This window comes from Oreochromis niloticus, linkage group LG1 (assembly GCF_001858045.2).
Source record: "Oreochromis niloticus isolate F11D_XX linkage group LG1, O_niloticus_UMD_NMBU, whole genome shotgun sequence".
NCBI lineage: Eukaryota > Metazoa > Chordata > Actinopteri > Cichliformes > Cichlidae > Oreochromis > Oreochromis niloticus.
Window position 1 is genome coordinate 7960534 of NC_031965.2, and position 18067 is coordinate 7978600.

The following is an 18067-nucleotide window of genomic DNA, read 5'->3' on the forward strand; positions in this document are numbered from 1 at the left end:
AAATCTGCGAGGAGGAGCAACGCGAGCAGCCTGCGTGTGTGCGCGTGCAGCAGCCACGCATCCTCGCAGCACGCTCGCGTTAAAGTGGACATCTGCGTCTGCGTCTGCGGTCCCGCGTCTGCGTCTGCGTCTGCAGCGGACCAACAAGACCCGCAGCTGCATCTCCAGCATCTGCTGACAAGCAGACTCACAGCTCGGCCATCACTCCGTGGATGAAACCGCAGGAAACTTTTCCACTGCTTGGCAGACAGCGGGAGGGGGAGGGGTTTGTTGTTTGTTTGTTTACTTTCTTTTCGTTGTACATAATAACTAACAGTGCTGTGGCCTAGCATGTTCGCTACAGTCACTACTTCATTCACTCAGCACTTCCTGGTAGGTGTGGCTGTTCCTGTTGGTTTTTGAGGTTATGTTTGAAATCTGTAGCACACATCTTTCTAATCCAGTTCTGAAATAGAATGAAAATAGACAACGTATCACCCCAGCAAAGTATTAATAAAGCAAAGGATTTAGTCATTTATTTAGTTATGTTTCTTTTAAAAGACATTCTAAGAGTTTTCAGGGAGCAATACCTCAAATGAGGCCAGTTTGATCAAAAAAAAAAAGTTTTGATGCCAGCTACATCCTTGGAAAAGGTGTGTAATTCCAGAGACAGAGAAAAAAAAGTCAGCCAATGTTAAGTTAATTGGCAACAGGTCAGTAAGAAGAACTGGTATAAAAATGCATATGAGTCCCTCTGATGGGAAATGGTTGCCTGTTACCCCTGCAACAGAATGTTGACCTGCACAGGGTGTACACTGCCTCTTGCCCCATGGTAGCTGGGATAGGCTAATAAGGATGAGTGGAAGAAAGTGGATATATTTTTATTTCTTCTGGAGGGTGGGGGGAGAGAAGAAGAATATTGACAAAGAATTCTACAAGGCGACCCATGTTTAAAGAGTCTGGCAATCACACGGGTAGAAGAAGAGGAAGCTCCAGAAACAGCATAATGTGACTATGATTACACTGTTTTCAGTGCAATCAAAGTCAATCAAAGAAGACACTGAGTTAAAGAGTTGTCCTTGCCGCAACAAGGACAACACTGCTGATGACGGGCATGGCCAGAGGAACTCATACCCGAGGTTGAAGGTACACACTTGCAGCACAGATACACGGTAGCATACAGCCTTTGTTCGCATTAGTTATTTCCTATCTTGAAGATTCACATGCCACACACTCAGTAGTTAAGGGCAGGGCAGTTTCAACTCTTCCAAAGGTTAGTGGCAACTATTCACTTTGTCAGGACACATGGTAAGAGAAAGCTTCATTGTACCACTTATGATGGTACAATGATGAATTGGGGATAACTTTTAAACAACAAAAACTTGAATAGAAGTGAAGTGAACTGCAAGTTGCTGGAGCAAGTACTGGGCCACTAGTCTGATCAGGGACAACTACAGCCATGGATCCAGATGGGGGACACAGCAGAGAGCAAGCTTGGGAAGTTGACCTTCATATGTATTGATTCATATTTTTGTACACAGTCACCACTTCCATTGAAAGACTGGAAAGCTGCAGCTCTTCCTCCTTGCTACAGTCAGATTTTCACTGCACAGCATACGCTGTGTTGTTTAGCTTGTGTTTGGGAGTTTTGTCCTTGGAATGAACCAGGTTTTGTCTGAGTGTGTGGCTGGGATGTCGTTCTTGGAGAAGTTTCTCTGATAAACCTGCTATGTAAGGCATGACAGTGTTGTTCCGTTTGTCAGTCTGATTCTCTCTATTTGGTGTCTGACCTTCTTTACTGTGCATCTTCGCTGATTTGATGAAGGCCCAGTTGGGATAACATGTCTGTGTTCCTTTTCTTTCTCTTATGCCTTAGAGGGAACATTTTCTGCCAGGTGTTGAAGAGTCCTGTCACCCTACGTTTGTGTTCCAGGGTAGGTACTGGTCTGTGTGTGTGGGCTTCCAGTAAACTTCAGTGTTGAGGTTTCCATTCTCGTCGATATGGACAAAGACACGGCAATTTTTTTTATTTTTTAGATGGATTATCATGGAATGTAATTATTTTTGTGGTTAAAAACTACTGTCTAGATGAGTGACTAGACAGTTGATAATATAAAGGTGATGAAGAATATTTTACCTTTCATAAGAGAGGCAGAGATTAATAATAACTAATGCTTAAATGCAGAATGGTGCATAAACACATAGTGAGTAAAATGGTGAGAGGAGAAGAAACACTCAGCTCCTGATCCAGCACTAACTAAAGCCCTATGCTGGTTCCACAGAAGAGGGGCCTGAAAGCTGAATGCTCTGCCTCCCATTCTGCTTTTACAAACCCTTCAAGTAGGCCCCCAGTCTGAGAGTAAAATGCTCTATTGGGGTGATACAGTACTATAAGGTCATTAAGATAAGATGATTACCAAAGATATTTTATTTAAGGAGCAGGATATTAAATTCAATTCTGTATTCATCAGGGAGCCAGTGAAGGGAAGCCAAATAGGAGAACTGTGCTTGGGGAGGGAGACAGATTAACTACAGATGTAATACTGTGACAGCCTTCGAATTTGAAGTTCCCAACACCCCCTCAATTAAAGATAGCCTAGGAAATGTGATTTTTATATTTGTCAACAGCAAAAAAACAATTAAGGGGAAATAATCCTAAAAAGGCTGTAAACAGCAGGTCTGTTCAATAGTTTAGTTCCAAAGGGTCACTTCCCTGTTCACTTGTTCCCCTTTTGGCAACAAGGGAACAGCCAACGAGTAGTCCTTCTTCCTCTGCACAGCAGCTCCTCCCAGTACTGCTTCCTGATCCACTCTGTGGTACTAGACAGAAACAAACAAAGACTGGTACTTTTGTTTTAAACAAACTGCATTACAGACATCCCAGCTGATACCAACTATGGATATCACTCTCAAAAACAGATTTAAATGGTGCTTTATTGGCATGACAGTTTATAAAAACTGTATTTACAATCTGTGAATGCTCAAACTACTAACTTGGTTTATTATAATTGCCACTGAAAGATGGTGAAAGCTATAATCTAAGGCTAAGGCTACATCTTTGCAGTGTTGTGATTGCAGCCATTTTCCATCTCTCTGTGAACAGCACTAATCGGTGGTCATGAGAAACTTTCTTGACGCATGCTTGTCATCCAAGTTGAAACCAAGCTGAAAATCCCAGAAATCTGATTGGAAGAATGGGATAGAAGTCACTTCTTCAGCGCTTCTTTGTAACTGTTCACTTGGATCACACTCCACACCACAGGGTGGCGGTAATTCACTGTGTTGTTTCTTGCCAAACACCAATAAACGCGAAGAAGGAGCAGGCGCAGGCATGTCTGCAGACAGTGTCCCCGTACAGACAGCTGAAAATGCAAACGGAGGTTAGTAATGAAGTCATTCTTAAAGATACCAACATCGTTTCGGTTTGGTTCCTGTAATTTTTTTAATGATAGCTGTACGTACGTAGGTGCCGTATTTTCTCTGCTGTTTCTCAAAGTGTTCGCCATATTGCTGGGGGCAGCCAGCAGTCTGCGCACAAAAGAAACCGTCACAAGTTCTAAAATCAAGCGATTTCTAAGCGTTTCGTGTGGTTTGCTTTGCTTTGTTGTCTTGTCCATGTTTGACTGACACATGCGGACCGATCATTTACTGTCTGGCTGTGCTGCGCACCATTAATGCGCAGAAAATAAAGACAGTCGAGGAGGACGCCAGCTGCAATAATGTAACCGCAGATACAGACTGGCAGCTTTGCCTTGGTTGTTAAACTGAAAGTGTGAATGGCTGATTGAGGCAGGCTGTTAAAAGCGTTACACAAGAACCAGGCTGGTTACAAAGACTTTGTGCTGCTGCTGTTGTTTGGGTTGCTGTGATAACACAGCTGTTGTTACACATGATTGAAGTGTAAAGACGCCTCTGTGACAGCACAGCAGTCTAAGGTGATGCTGACCCCTCACTATATCATGACTTAGTATTAGTTATGATGTTATTAACACTAGAAGTCCCAGAGAAGAGCCATTTGGCTTTTCTACCTATAAAACCCACCGTCGAGCCAAATGGCTGGTAGGCTTTTAGCTAATATCCTTAATCACCTGTGAACAGCTGCTTTTGTTATGTAAATAAGGTGGGGCCATGCTGAACCACTTGGAGTGGTTAGTTTCCTGAGCCACAAGGAAACTTGTGTTTCAGTTTGCCTTAGGGAGAAATCAGCACACATGGGTGTATTTCCTTTGTTGCTGAGATTTATTGATAAAACAGTACAAAAAAACAAAAATAAAAAAACAACCATTTGTACACATATTTACAAATAACAATAAAAAGTGAGTGAGTACATTTCAACATTTTCAGCAATCACTCACAATCCTGGCACTGCTATGGTATCTGTAGTCTGCATTTACCACATGTGTATCTGTAGCAGTGAACACATCGCACAGTGGCATGATTGTTCTTGCATTTGTGTTTGACCTGACACGTGGCTCTTTTTGCAGGGCTAGGTGTGGAGGGTTGTGTCCGAAGCAACTGTTCTTTTCTTGCCGTCTTCCCAGCCATATGAGAGTTAGCCAACTCTCTTGCAAACTCCACCAGGAAGTCCACCCGTCTTTCCTGCGTCCCGTTGCATGCTTGATACAGCACATGTGCATTCAGTGCTGCCATGTCAATCATGTTATAGAACACGACAACTGGCCAGCGCCGTGTTCCTCTGCGGACCGTGTACTCCCGCACCATCTGGTCCATCACATCCACGCCACACTTTGTGGTGTTGTAAAGGGTGACAGTGCTTGGCTTCCTTTTGGTGGTGTTATCAGTCTGAACCACGCTGTGCATGCTGCTAAGAATATAGACTGTCTTCTTCCGTTTGGCCGCATACGCCGTCAGCGTGGCAGCAGTGGTTGAAAATACCTAAGAAATAAGATAAATTGTTATTTCCATAGCACTTTTACACACAATGAAACACATAAACATAGAACCACAAAAGACCTGCAGCCTACCTGAGTGGTGAATTCATTGCAATCTGTGTATCTAGCGGATTGAGGAATTTCCCGGCGAATCTTGTTGACTGTGCCGAGGATGGTGGTTTTCCGTCTAAGAAGTTTTTGCGCAAGTGAAAGCGATGTGAAGAAATTGTCCGTGGTAACATTTCTGCCCTTGTCTAGGAATGGTTCCATCAGCCTCATCACTACATTTTCAGACAGTCTCTCCCCACTGGGACGATTGGGGTCCTTGCCAAGATATGTGAGGACATTGCAAATGTACTTGGATTTTAGGTCGCAGGCCACCCAAAACTTGATCCCAAACTTGTCAGGTTTACTTGCAATATACTGCAGGAAACAGCACCGAGTCTTTGATGGGAAGAGCTGTTCATCAACGGTGATATGTAGACCAGGGTTGTAGCACGTGATGCAGTTGGTGACATGATCCCCACACACTGGAAACTGCAGCGAACTTATCAGTCTTTGCTCGATCACTGAGGGTGGACCTGTCATCAAAGCGTAGGTGTTGCATGATGTCTTGGAAGCGGTTACGCGGCATAGTTCCAATGATCTGTGGGTTTCCCAGGTTTGCTGACCAGCAGTCACGTAGTGATGGAACCCTAGTAACCCCCCGCAAGATCAAGATCTTTGATCAAGATCAAGATCAAAGACTCGGTGCTGTTTCCTGCAGTATATTGCAAGTAAACCTGACAAGTTTGGGATCAAGTTTTGGGTGGCCTGCGACCTAAAATCCAAGTACATTTGCAATGTCCTCACATATCTTGGCAAGGACCCCAATCGTCCCAGTGGGGAGAGACTGTCTGAAAATGTAGTGATGAGGCTGATGGAACCAGTTGTAAGAGAGTTACATTGACTTGATGCGATGGCAGATTGTCTTCACAGCTTCAGATAGTCTTGTCTTTAAAGAGCTTAAGGTTTGTTTCCTCTGAACCTTGTAAGGCTGGGTGTCGGTACAATAAAGAGAAAAATGATCTTTCCCATATTCCAGTACCGGGGAACGGTACCAGGTGAGCGGCGCAGGCCCGGTCCAGTCAGCTGAGCGAGGGAGGCCCAGGCCGGACTATCACAATGCAGACCTCAGTGTAACTACACATTTGGTGGAGGCAGTAAACAGCAATTTGTATGGCGTGGAAGTTTGCAGTGTAGTAAACACTGGGCTTTCCAGGAAATGAAATTAGAAATTAGGAAGTAATTTCAAATTGAGCTTTACTTTCCCTGCAGTGGCCAGCTGCTTTCACACCCTCTGACCCAAATCCTTTCTATCTGCGGGTTTAAAAGCTGCAGCAACAAACTGAATCGTTAGAAACAGCTAAAGACGCTGACTGACTAGTTGGGGGTTTTTTTAAAGAAATGTTATTGGACTCTTGCGAAAAGGTCTAAATAAAAAGTCAGTTTTGTAGTTACATGTGTGAAAGTACTAACTTAACGTTAGTAGTTAATGATATTTGGAGAGCTCAGTGTCAGTCTGGTATCCCAGTCAGTGATGGAGACAGGCAGCATCATCCCTGCAGCACAGTTTTAGAGAAGGATTACTAAATCAAACATGTTTGTAAGGCTGAAAAAACTTTGAGCTTCTTGCCTGTGAAACTTAGGCCTGCTTCTTTCATTCAAACATCTAATGAAGTCTGGCATTTTATACTGTATAGGAATGCCTCACAATAGCCCAGCTAGCTAAGCAGGTACAGACAAGTTACTAAATTCTTGATGTGATTTACATGATGTTGCGTTCCATGAATACTTCTGTTTGTGTCAGTTTTTAAAGTCATCTTTGTCCGTTTCAGGAAACAAGAGGATACCCTGTCCATTGCACGCCTGTAAGAGAGTGTACAGCGACACAAGTGCTCTGGAGAGCCACATCAAAGATCATGACATCCCGGCTCAGTCTCTACCTGGTGAGGTCCTGCACTCCATCTGTGGACATAAACAAATAAGGTTGTGGCTGGAAAAAACCCAGTATTGATTATGGCGCATAATAAAAGCAAACATGGTTTATTGCTATCAGTCTCCAGTCCTGAAAGGTGCTTTCCATCAAAACATGTTTTTGTGTTCATGATATGAAACTTGGTATCATTTCTTCAGACAGTTTGACTGAAGCCTGTTGTTTGCTGTAACACGTGTGGCGGTGATGGCTGTACTGTGGACGTGCTGTTGTCTGCTGTAATTCACATGTCATGGATTACTGGGACTCTTAAAGTAACTGGTCATCATTAATAGTTAACAGTCTGAGTTTTGTTGTTGTTCACGGCTGTGGTTTTTTTCAGTGAGACTTTTCGCACCCTCTCCGTGTTGTTTTCTATTTGTTATGTTGCTGTAGAATAAAGTGTAACCGAACCCTGAAAACACTCAAATAATGTTCAAGTGTTTGACAATGTTTTTCCTGTTCAGACGTACACCACTGTAGTCCGAAGTTATTCCTCTAATAAATGCTGGTGCTATTAAATGATAGATACTCAAATGTTATTTAAACCATAGTGATAAAAAAAGAGCATAGGGAATAAGCAGAAACTAACAATGGTGATGTAATAAGAGAAGTAAGGAACCCATCAGATAACCTGCTGACTCATGGTTCTGCAAATGTGTCGGACAGAGGGGGGAGGGGTTTTCACCCAGTACCCTGATAGTTATATTCTAAATGTCAGATCATAGCTGAACACCACAAATCTTGCCTTACAGTTTTTGCATGTTCCTTAATCTTATTAATCTTATTAAACATCTCCTGTGGAGATGTTTAATAAGATTATGACAAAGGTTGTATCAGATGACAAACACTATTTTTGATCTCCTCAGGTAAAGTGCTGCTGTGCTCTACTGTTGGCTGCGGTGGTTCTTTCTCCAACATGCAGAAACTGATGGAGCACATGAGGCATCATCACAAACCCAACATTTTCTTCCAGTGAGTTGGCCTGTGTTCTCCTGATGTGCCGATGTGCTGTCAGTGAGCGGTAAACATGTTTACAATCGTCTGGCTTTTCTTTCTGCAGGTGTGAAAGCTGTCGCACTAAGTTGCGCTCATACCGTGGCCTGCTGACTCACCTGCACACCTGTTCTAAAGTCACACGGGGTAAAACGAAGCCTGCTGAACAGACACTCCCTCAGCCTGCTGCTGTTACCAACCCAAAACCCACAGACCAGCACCTCCCACGGCTGGAGTCGGTGTCCGCACCCCAGCAACTGCCGCCTCAAATCCCAAACCCAGATGGAGCCATCCACCCTGCTGATCATCAGGCGCACTCCTCACCCCCACCTCTGCTAAGTTCCCCTATCTTGCCTCTCCAAGAAACCTCCTATCTTCAAAACATTAATGAAGCTCATACTTTGCCTAAGGAAAAAGCCCCTAACATGCCCTCATGTCTAAAGATGGATGGTCCAAAAGCAAGTGCTGACCCTCCTGAGTTCCAGGTTCAGCACCAGCCACAGACCAGGTCACCTGAGACCATCCATCCTGCTCCAGGATCAGCACCTCATTCTCCTCCTGGGTCATCAGCTATCTGGAAGAAGAGTCCAGGTGAGTTTGGGTTCACTGCAGACTAGCAGCATGGGAACAGTTACGCCCAGCCCAGCGCAAGTGCAGCAGTAGTTAAATAAAGTTGTTTCCTGGATGATTATTGTTTTTGAAAGGATGATTAAAAATGGTCGCAGATGAAACCCATCACCTTTTGCAAAGCCTCAAAGTTATCCTGTGACGTTAGCATGCTTTTGACTGCTTTTTTGTAAGTTTAATCAGTGAACAAATAAAAAAACTCAATTATTTGTTTTGTGCATTAGGTTTGGCCTGCAGCAGACGCATCCTTTGGGAGCACACCAGGGGACGTTACACATGTGTACAGTGTGGCCACGTGGTAACCAACCGCAAGGAAATGACCCTGCACATCAGCAGTAAACACAGCAGCATCAAAGCTGTAGAAGATACAGGGAGCTCTACTACTAACACTTAGTGTGGCAACTCTAGTTGTCTGTATGTGTCGAGGTTTTAGCCAGATTCTGAGCGCTGGCTGTGCACAGCAGGATTGACTCAGAGCGAAACACCCACAGGAGTAATGTGCATGTATTTGCTTGGGTAATGATGCTAAGAAAATTGTATATTACTGTTTCTGTAGAGCATCTAACATCTTCACCTCTTGAATAAAAGGTTCAGAAGTTTTTGTGAAAGTTTTTGTTTAAATATCTGACTTTTGGGTCACTTCTAGTACAAACAACAAGACCACAGAGAAGACTGATGGATGTAGTGAAGGAGGACATGCAGAGGGTTGGCGTGCCATGACAGGCAGATGTGGCAAACCCTAAAGAAAAGCTGAAAGAAGAAGAGGAGTGCAATAGTTTTAAATCACTAAACCCTGTGCAGCGAATGAACCTGAGTTAACTTCAGTAGTTACTTCCTCCAAACCATCAGCTTGTCTTTTAAACTCCATTCATGCAAGACTGTGTGTTTATACACCTATCTGCATGTAATCATTAGTTATTATTAATCTTTGGCTCTCTACCATAGTGTTGTTTGTCTTGTCTCTCACCCCCAGCCACTTCTTACTGTTTAAAGGGAGTTTTTCCTTCCCACTCTCGCCAAGTGCTTTCTCATAAGGGGTTATCTCTATTGTTGTAGGGTTTTTAACCTTACAATATCAAACACCTTGAGCTCACTGTTCTTGTGATTTGGTGCTGTATAAATAAAATTGAATTGAATTTGTTCGATCCTTGGCTGCTCCAGTCTGCATGCCAAATATCCTTTGACAATATAGGGAACCCAAGTTGCTCTTTGATGCATCCAAAAGCACTTGTGAATAGAAAAAGTGCTTGTATGAATGGGTAAATGAGGCAAGTTGTATAAAGTGCTTTTAGTCTACAGGTAGAGTAGTAAAGCTCCTTATAAAAAAAAAAAACAGTCAACTTGATTACAAATCCAAGAGCGGATCGAATATTCTACAGTAATAGCTGTGCACTGCACATGTGTCACACTCCCATCGCCAACAGGTGTTTAACACAAGTCCCAGAACTGCTCCTTTTTAATAAATGTCCAACTGCCAGAAGGGTGGGTGGTGTGGACACTTAAGCTTTTTTGAAATTTTGTAGGTGGCACTGTTGGGCAAATTTGCAACATCCAATGAAAAGTGTTAACCTGAAAAGATCACATCACATTCAAGGTATGTGCTAAATTTCCTGACCTTTTAAGCTTTCCAAACCCCTTAATTATCATGTCACCAGGGTGCACCATTACATGAAAACAATTTTCATGTCAAAGCATCATTAAAACCCGATGTACATAAACTAAACATAAACTAACCACCTCCTTAAGGCTTTTCATGTCCAAAGTTTAGGTTGCTGAAGTGTAACAACCTTGAAGCTATACCTTAAAGTGTAAAACATGATATTTTCTGTTCCTACTAAGTGGAGATGTGATGATTGTTAAATACTCCAAATAAAAAATGTGTTCAGGGGCAAGGTATTAAAATAAAAATGTCATGGCAAATGATCGAAATTTGTTGTGGCGCCACAGATTCACCCTATGGCCCAGGTCTGTAGTGTACACTGAACAATTATTCAAGATTCAAGAGCTTTATTGTCAGTAAAGCAGTATACAAAGTATACAGTGTACTGAAATGCTGTTTCACCTCAACGACCCCGTGGTGCATTTATAAGTATATAAAAGATATATCTCCAAGAGATATAAAACTAGGAATTACAAATAAATAAATTAATAATAAATAAATTACATGCTCAATTTCGGTAAAATTAAGGGATAAAAAGATACTAATTACTAACTATACAACACTATACAAATCTAACTGTACGATAAACAAAGACAGGACAGATACAATACAAAGTGGATTGTGCAGAAGGTATTGAATACCACGTTCAAGTTATTATCAGGATATTATAGACGAGACATGACAAAGACGCAAAATGTGCAAATATAGTATAGTATAATTATAATATAATTATAACGTTTATCGGATGAAAAGTTTGGAAATAGTAAAATTGGCACCAGAGTTTTATCTTCATTTCAAAATATTGGACTTCCTGTTTGGTTTGATCAAGGAGCCCAGAGGCTTTTGTGTCCCTCTTTGCTTGTTACATATGTACCATGTTTCATTCATGTAGCTCAAACTACGTGTCCGTAGTACTTCATTATAGCCTGCATAGGTGGCGCTCTAGAGCCATTTTGAAACGCCCATGTCCCAAACAATGACGTATCTGTGTATTTAAGCACGTTTAGGCCCCAGAAAGTCGATTAATTTGCCTGAAAAACAATAACAACGATAAAGGGAGCAGTGCTCGTGGGGTAATAATAGTAGACTGTAGTAGTCATCCTGGATTTACTTTGAAATTCTCCACCGGTCTGCGATGCCGGCCGGACTCTTTTGACACGCCCCTCCCGTCTTGTGACCGGCAGACTTCACAGCGAATCACAGGGTACCATCTGGAAACATGGCGTCTGGCTTTCTGTGGCGATGTGCGGTGCTTCTGCTCTGTACACACATCCTTTGTGTTGTAGAGACCGAGACTAAAGAAAAGGCCAAGAAAAAGAAGGACATCCGAGACTACAATGATGCTGACATGGCACGGCTCCTGGAACAGTGGGAGGCATGTTTTCCCATTCGGACAACCTTCAGATGTTAGCAGCTGTTAGCCGCTGGCTAGGTGTCATGAGAGAACATTAGCCCAGCTGAGTGTTTAACTGATATATTGGTGGAAGTGCTAGGGATTACTTTTAGATGCTGCACTCTTTCGTCGCTACAGAAAGACTAAACACCACAGTTACTATAAGAAAGAGACGTGGCACACATTCCACAGTGGGAGAGATGGGGGTATTCTTTCCAGAGGAAGTTATTTTAGGGTAAACTCCACAAGAAGTTATTATAATTTCACTGGTTATTCAATACATACAGTTTTTTTTGGTCCCGGTGATCCTTTTAAAATGTTTATTTATTTTTCAATAGCAGTTTTTCCTTTTCACTGTCGCCAAGTGCTTGCTCATAGGGGTCATTTGATTGTTGGGGTTTTCTGTTATTGTACCTTTACCTTGCTGTATTAAGCACCTTGAGGCGACTGCTGTTGTGCTTTGGTGTTAAATAAATCAAACTGAATTGAAAGTAAGCCAGCAGTCTGATAGCAAAGTGCTCTATTGAGTAATATGAAGTTATCCACATTGTAAAAGACTGAGTGTATAGATATAGGTTAGCTTAAATATATGATTGTCCCTTTTGCTTAGCTTGATGTTAGTGTCAGTCATCCTACTTTTCAGTAGGAGGTACCTCCTACTTTCCGTCTGAAATGATCACTAAATGATAGAATGAGTCATCCTATTTCCGAATATTCCGTTCGGCCTCATTTAAACCAGTTATTTTAGGGAAAAAAACATATGACTAAAAAAATAAGAGTACCACTTGTTTAAAAAAACAAAACAAAACTCAACATCATCTAAATATTTGTGCCTGTAGTGCAGGGGTGGGGGATGTCCAGGCCTCAAGGTACCCTGCAGGGTTTAGATATCACCCTGGTTCAACACACCCGAATCAAATTATTAGTTCATTACCAGGCCTTTGGAGAGCTTCATGGCATGTTGAGGAGGTAATTTAGCCATTTAAATAAGCTGTGTTGGATCAAGGACACCTCAGCTCTTGAGGCCTGGTCCACACCTGCTATAGTGTGAGAGTGGAAAGTATAAAATATTTTCCAGTATTAGCCGCTGTTGTCATTGTTGTCATTTGTTTTTTTGTTTTTTTTTCTCTCCGTGTGGTTTAATAGGCAGACGATGACATTGAGGAAGGTGACCTTCCAGAGCACAAAAGGTCTCCTCCTCCCATCGACTTCTCTAAGGTGAACCCCTCCAAACCAGAGGAGCTTCTTAAGATGTCCAAGAAAGGCCGAACTCTGATGGTTTTTGCCACAGTTTCAGGAGATCCTACGGAGAAAGAGACGGAGGAGATCACAGGGCTGTGGCAGGGCAGCCTTTTCAATGCCAACTTTGATGTTCAGAGGTATTTCCTTTCTAACCTTGTTTCGTTTTTTGTTTCTTGTTTTGTTTTTTGTTCTTGTCGTTTGTGTGGGAGTGATTTCTATTTGTAGAGCAGTAACAAACAAACTGTGTTCACTGACAGTCATTTTCAGAACAGTTCGAAAGCCCATTCGGTGATACTGATCAATACTCAATTCAATTTCAATTCAATTTTATTTATATAGCGCCAAATCACAACAAAAGTCGCCTCAAGGCGCTTTATATTGTACAATAGATCGCACAATAATAAATACAGAGAAAACCCCAACAATCATATGACCCCCTATGAGCAAGCACTTTGGCGACAGTGGGAAGGAAAAACTCCCTTTTAACAGGAAGAAACCTCCAGCAGAACCAGGCTCAGGGAGGGGCAGGGCCATCTGCTGCGACCGGTTGGGGTGAAGAAGGAAAACAGGATGAAAGACATGCTGTGGAAGAGAGACAGAGATTAATAACAGATATGATTCGATGCAGAGAGGTCTATTAACACATAGTGAGTGGCTGGAAAGGAAAAACTCAATGCATCATGGGAATCCCCGGCAGCCTACGTCTATTGCAGCATAACTAAGGGAGGATTCAGGGTCACCTGGTCCAGCCCTAACTATATGCTTTAGCAAAAAGGAAAGTTTTAAGCCTAATCTTGAAAGTAGAGATAGTGTCTGTCTCTATACTGAAGCATTTATTTATTTATTTATATTCCAGAATTATCATCACCCTGCCTAATTCATCTCACAGATGTAACATTATCTACAGCTACTTTCAGTACCATTGATACTCATTTAGTGTTTTTCTCCAATTGATCTTTCTGAGTTAACTTCAATAATTACTTCCTCCAAACCATCAACGTGTCTTTTAGACCCCATTCCTACAAAACTGCTCAAAGAAGTCCTGCCATTAATTAATGCTTCAATCTTAAATATGATCAACCTATCTCTAATAATCGGCTATGTACCACAGGCCTTCAAGGTGGCTGTAGTTAAACCTTTACTCAAAAAGCCATCTCTAGACCCAGCTGTCTTAGCTAATTATAGGCCAATCTCCAACCTTCCTTTCATATCAAACATCCTTGAAAGAGTAGTTGTCAAACAGCTAACAGATCATCTGCAGAGGAATGGCTTATTTGAAGCGTTTCAGTCAGGTTTCAGAGCTCATCACAGCACAGAAACAGCTTTAGTGAAGGTTACAAATGATCTTCTTATGGCCTCTGACAGTGGACTCATCTCTGTGCTTGTCCTGCTAGACCTCAGTGCTGCGTTCGATACTGTTGACCATAATATCCTATTAGAGCGATTAGAACATGCTGTAGGTATTACAGGTACTGCACTGCAGTGGTTTGTATCATATCTATCTAATAGACTCCAATTTGTACATGTAAATGGGGAGTCCTCTTCACACGCTGAGGTTAATTATGGAGTTCCACAGGGTTCTGTGGTAGGACCAGATAAAAAAAGAGGTTATTGTACTCAGTCTTAAAAATCTCAGAAATATGGTATCTAACCAGATTCTTACTCTGGATGGCATTACCTTGGCCTCCAGTAACACTGTGAGGAACCTTGGAGTCATTTTTGACCAGGATATGTCTTTCAATGCACATATTAAACAAATATGTAAGACTGCTTTCTTCCATCTGCGCAGTATCTGTAAAATTAGAAATATCCTGTCTCAGAGTGATGCTGAAAAACTAGTAAATGCATGTATTCTTCTTTTCTCTGGCTTCCTGTTAAATCCAGAATTGAATTTATAATCCTTCTCCTTAATTAACATATCTTCTGTAATCAGACCCCATCTTATCTTAATGACCTTGTAGTACCATATCACCCTATTAGAGCACTTCGCTCTCACACTGCAGGCCTACTTGTTGTTCCTAGAGTATTTAAAAGTAGAATGGGAGGCAGAGCCTTCAGTTTTCAGGCCCCTCTTCTGTGGAACCAGCTTCCAGTTTGGATTCAGGAGACAGACACTATCTCTACTTTCAAGATTAGGCTTCAAACTTTCCTTTTTGCTAAAGCATATAGTTAGGGCTGGACCAGGTGAGCCTGAATCCTCCTTTAGTTACACTGCAATAACACTGGGGATGGGGCTTCCCATGATGCATTCAGTGTTTCTTCTTCCCTCACACCTCTCCCCCAAATGGTCGCAGCAGATGGCCCCGCCCCTCCCTGAGCCTGGTTCTGCTGGAGGTTTCTTTCTGTTAAAAGGGAGTTTTTCCTTCCCTCTGTCGTCAAAGTGCTTGCTCAGAGTGGGTCGTCCAATAGTTGGGGTTTTCTTTGCATTATTGTAGGGCCTACCTTACAATACAAAGGGCCTTGAGGCAACTGCTGTTGTGATTTGGTGCTATATAAATAAAACTGAATGTTTCCTCTTGCAGGTTCGTGGTCGGCTCCAACAGGGTGATCTTCATGCTGCGAGATGGTAGTTTGGCCTGGGAGGTGAAAGACTTCCTTGTGGCTCAAGAGCGCTGCGTAGATGTTACTGTAGAGGGACAGGTGTTTCCAGGGAAGGCTGCCAACAAGGATGATGCCAAATACAAGCAGCAGAATGAGGTCAACACTAAGAGAAAGAGCAAGAAGAAAACGGAGAGCAAGAAGCCTGATTTGGAGGGAAACCGTGCAAACTCTCTGAAACAGGAGCTCTGATGAGGTTGTGAGTTAGTAATTAACCTTGTGGTCTCATAAATGATGCTTCCCACATCCACTCTGTGAGCAGTGAACTGGTGAGGGCCCTCTGGACCACCTGGAGATGTGGAGAGATGAGTGGACCAATGAATTCTGATGGGTAACATCACCTTCACTGCTCAGCTGGAATTGTCACTCTTTGTCTGAGTGGTAACAAACTTTCAGATCATTTTTAATGGAAGCCATATTGATTTCTGTTAAATCATCACCAGATCAAAAGGAGCACATACATTTATTGTTAAAAAGGTACTCCACATGAGCACTGTCAAACATTTAATCTTTTGTATCCATGATTGGCTGTGGAATTATTTTTGTGTGGTGCAGGCATGGAGGCACAGATCACACTGTCCTGTCCTCATGTGTTTGTAGCATCCACATTTTCTATTTGATTTGATGAGAAAATAAACTTTTGATATCTTTGACTTCCACTGTGAAAACATTGCATTCAGTAAGAAGTGCAGACTTGCTTTCGATTGAGAGGCATACGTGCAGATATGTACAGCAGCGGTCCCCAACCCCCGGACCGGTACTGATCCGTGAGTTGTTTGGTACCAGGCTGCGAGGTTTGAGGCTCGGGTGTGAAATTTATGGTTTTCAGGGATTTTATCATTAACTCGGTTTCCCTGGGTCTTTTCCCGTGTTGTAGTTGTGTATCTTATTTTGAAAGAAATATTTATGCATTGCCATAGCGACCAGATAGCATTAAGGGGCAGAGAGGACTATGTTACTCTCAATGTTGTGGGCGCATTTCAGGAGGATGCTGCTAATAAAGTTACACAATTACACAGTGATATTGTGTTATATTATTTATATGCGTTTACAAAATACCACAGTTTCTGTCTTGGGTGTATCATTTTATTTTGTTGTATTTATCCGCGACACCTTTTTCATACCTGTTAAGATAAGATAAGATAACCTTTATTAGTCCCACACGTGGGAAATTTGTTTTGTCACAGCAGGAAGTGGACAGTGCAAAAGTTATATAGCAAAATTAGAATACAATAAGAATAAAATACTGTACACAACTGTACAGAATAGAATAAAATAAAATACTATATACAGTAGAATAAATAGAATAAAATATACAATAGGATAAAATATTGTCAAATGTTAAAATATTGTCTGACATTAAACCGGTCTGTGGTGCAAAAACGGTTGGGGACTGCTGATGTACAGTACAGCCACGTGATGATGCTGCTGATACCAGCATAAACAAACTGAGCAGGACTTGAAACCAAAGTTTAAGTAAAAGCTACTGACAGTACATTGTAATTAAAGCTTTGGCCAACAGAGGGCACACAAGCTTTTTGTGTCGGTATACATGAAATGGATCCTAAAAGGCATAAAGCTGTCACTGGGTGAGAGGCAGGTTGTGTATATATCAGTAGAGACTTTATTCACAAAACGGGCAAAAATTAGCAGAACTGTGGGGATGTCATGTGGATGGTGCAGCTGCAACTCAGCTATTACATATTACTCTTCAGTACCATTATTGTGGCCTTGATCTTAAAATGTGCAATCAGTCTGATTTGGTGTTTTTTTTTTTTTTTTTTTAAGCAATAAAATTATATTTTGTTCATTCACTTGGATCCCAGTTAACGTCCACGCTGTGGTTGCTAGTCACGCCGGGGCCCACCGTGTTGCTGTTGGTTTAATCAGGGACACTGAGATATGAAGACAAATTGTCTTTATTTATGTACAAAAATCCTCAAACAAATTCAAATCATGGAGTTTCATCACTTTACAAGCCTAAGCCACTTATACAACACATCCATTTGGTGTACAGTTAAAACAAGGCAACTATACCAGGAGTCATATGCATGTATGCAATAAGTGGACCTATGATGGTTTCTTTTCCTACATCCAGTATACATACAGGACAGTAATAACATTACAACTCAAAACAAGTCCCTCGTAGATTTACATCAAGAGTGTCTGTACAATAAATAAGTATAAAATATATCTCTTAGCAACCTGTGGATCTTTAAAAACACATACATACATACAAAACGCTAAATTACTGCTACAACCTCCGAAAAAAGACCAGCTATTTCGGTAAAGGGAGAAGAATCGTTTTTTCTGGTCACATTGGAATCATTTTGAAGAGGGGGGAACGACACATTTAAAAACAACCTGATTAAACATTCAGTGGACTGCTCAATTTCATCTTTTATATCTTTATGGGCTTCTTGCTGGTTCATTCCAACTGACAGGCAGATGGATCGCAAACACTGACAAAAACAAAAAAAACCCAAACCATCATTAGAAGACGACATCACAATATCAAGTGAGCGAGTGCTCGGAATGCAACAAAGCAAGTTAACCACCAGCTGGGATGCAAACCAGGAATGTTTTTGTTTCTTCTCTTCTTTTCTGTCGTTCACCAGTTTAATTAAACGGAGCAGAACATTAGAATCACTCAACTGTTACACATC

The 18067-nt window shown here is 41.8% G+C and overlaps 2 protein-coding genes across 4 annotated transcripts; both read left to right on the forward strand.

Moving 5' to 3' along the window:
• Positions 1–181: 181 nt before the first annotated feature.
• On the forward strand, positions 182–9116 carry znf414 (zinc finger protein 414). 3 transcript variants are annotated; one of them, XM_013266336.3, is made up of 6 exons: positions 182–372; positions 1856–1913; positions 6749–6859; positions 7755–7860; positions 7949–8472; positions 8733–9116. In XM_013266336.3, the coding sequence occupies exons 1-6, from the start codon at positions 331–333 to the stop codon at positions 8900–8902; spliced, it is 1011 nt and encodes a 336-aa protein (XP_013121790.1). In that variant the 5' UTR covers positions 182–330; the 3' UTR covers positions 8903–9116. The 3 variants fall into 3 exon arrangements, with proteins under 3 accessions (XP_013121790.1, XP_005463581.1, XP_005463582.1); XM_005463524.4 differs by lacking the exon at positions 182–372 and adding an exon at positions 848–1125; XM_005463525.4 differs by lacking the exons at positions 182–372; positions 1856–1913 and adding an exon at positions 3103–3359.
• Positions 9117–11346: 2230 nt separating this feature from the next.
• On the forward strand, positions 11347–16054 carry mesd (mesoderm development LRP chaperone). The gene is made up of 3 exons (XM_005463523.4): positions 11347–11543; positions 12708–12940; positions 15326–16054. Exons 1-3 carry the CDS (start codon positions 11388–11390, stop codon positions 15591–15593), a joined length of 657 nt encoding a protein of 218 aa, XP_005463580.1. The 5' UTR covers positions 11347–11387; the 3' UTR covers positions 15594–16054.
• The last annotated feature ends 2013 nt before the right edge of the window (positions 16055–18067 follow it).

Coding starts and splice junctions, on each gene's coding strand:
- znf414 (XM_005463524.4), top strand. CDS start 994: ATGATTACACTGTTTTCAGTGCAATCAAAGTCAATCAAAGAAGACACT. Junction 1,126..1,855: donor ACTCATACCCGAGGTTGAAG/GTACACACTTGC, acceptor CTTATGCCTTAG/AGGGAACATTTTCTGCCAGG. Junction 7,861..7,948: donor AAACCCAACATTTTCTTCCA/GTGAGTTGGCCT, acceptor TTCTTTCTGCAG/GTGTGAAAGCTGTCGCACTA.
- mesd (XM_005463523.4), top strand. CDS start 11,388: ATGGCGTCTGGCTTTCTGTGGCGATGTGCGGTGCTTCTGCTCTGTACA. Junction 11,544..12,707: donor GGCTCCTGGAACAGTGGGAG/GCATGTTTTCCC, acceptor GTGGTTTAATAG/GCAGACGATGACATTGAGGA. Junction 12,941..15,325: donor GCCAACTTTGATGTTCAGAG/GTATTTCCTTTC, acceptor TTCCTCTTGCAG/GTTCGTGGTCGGCTCCAACA.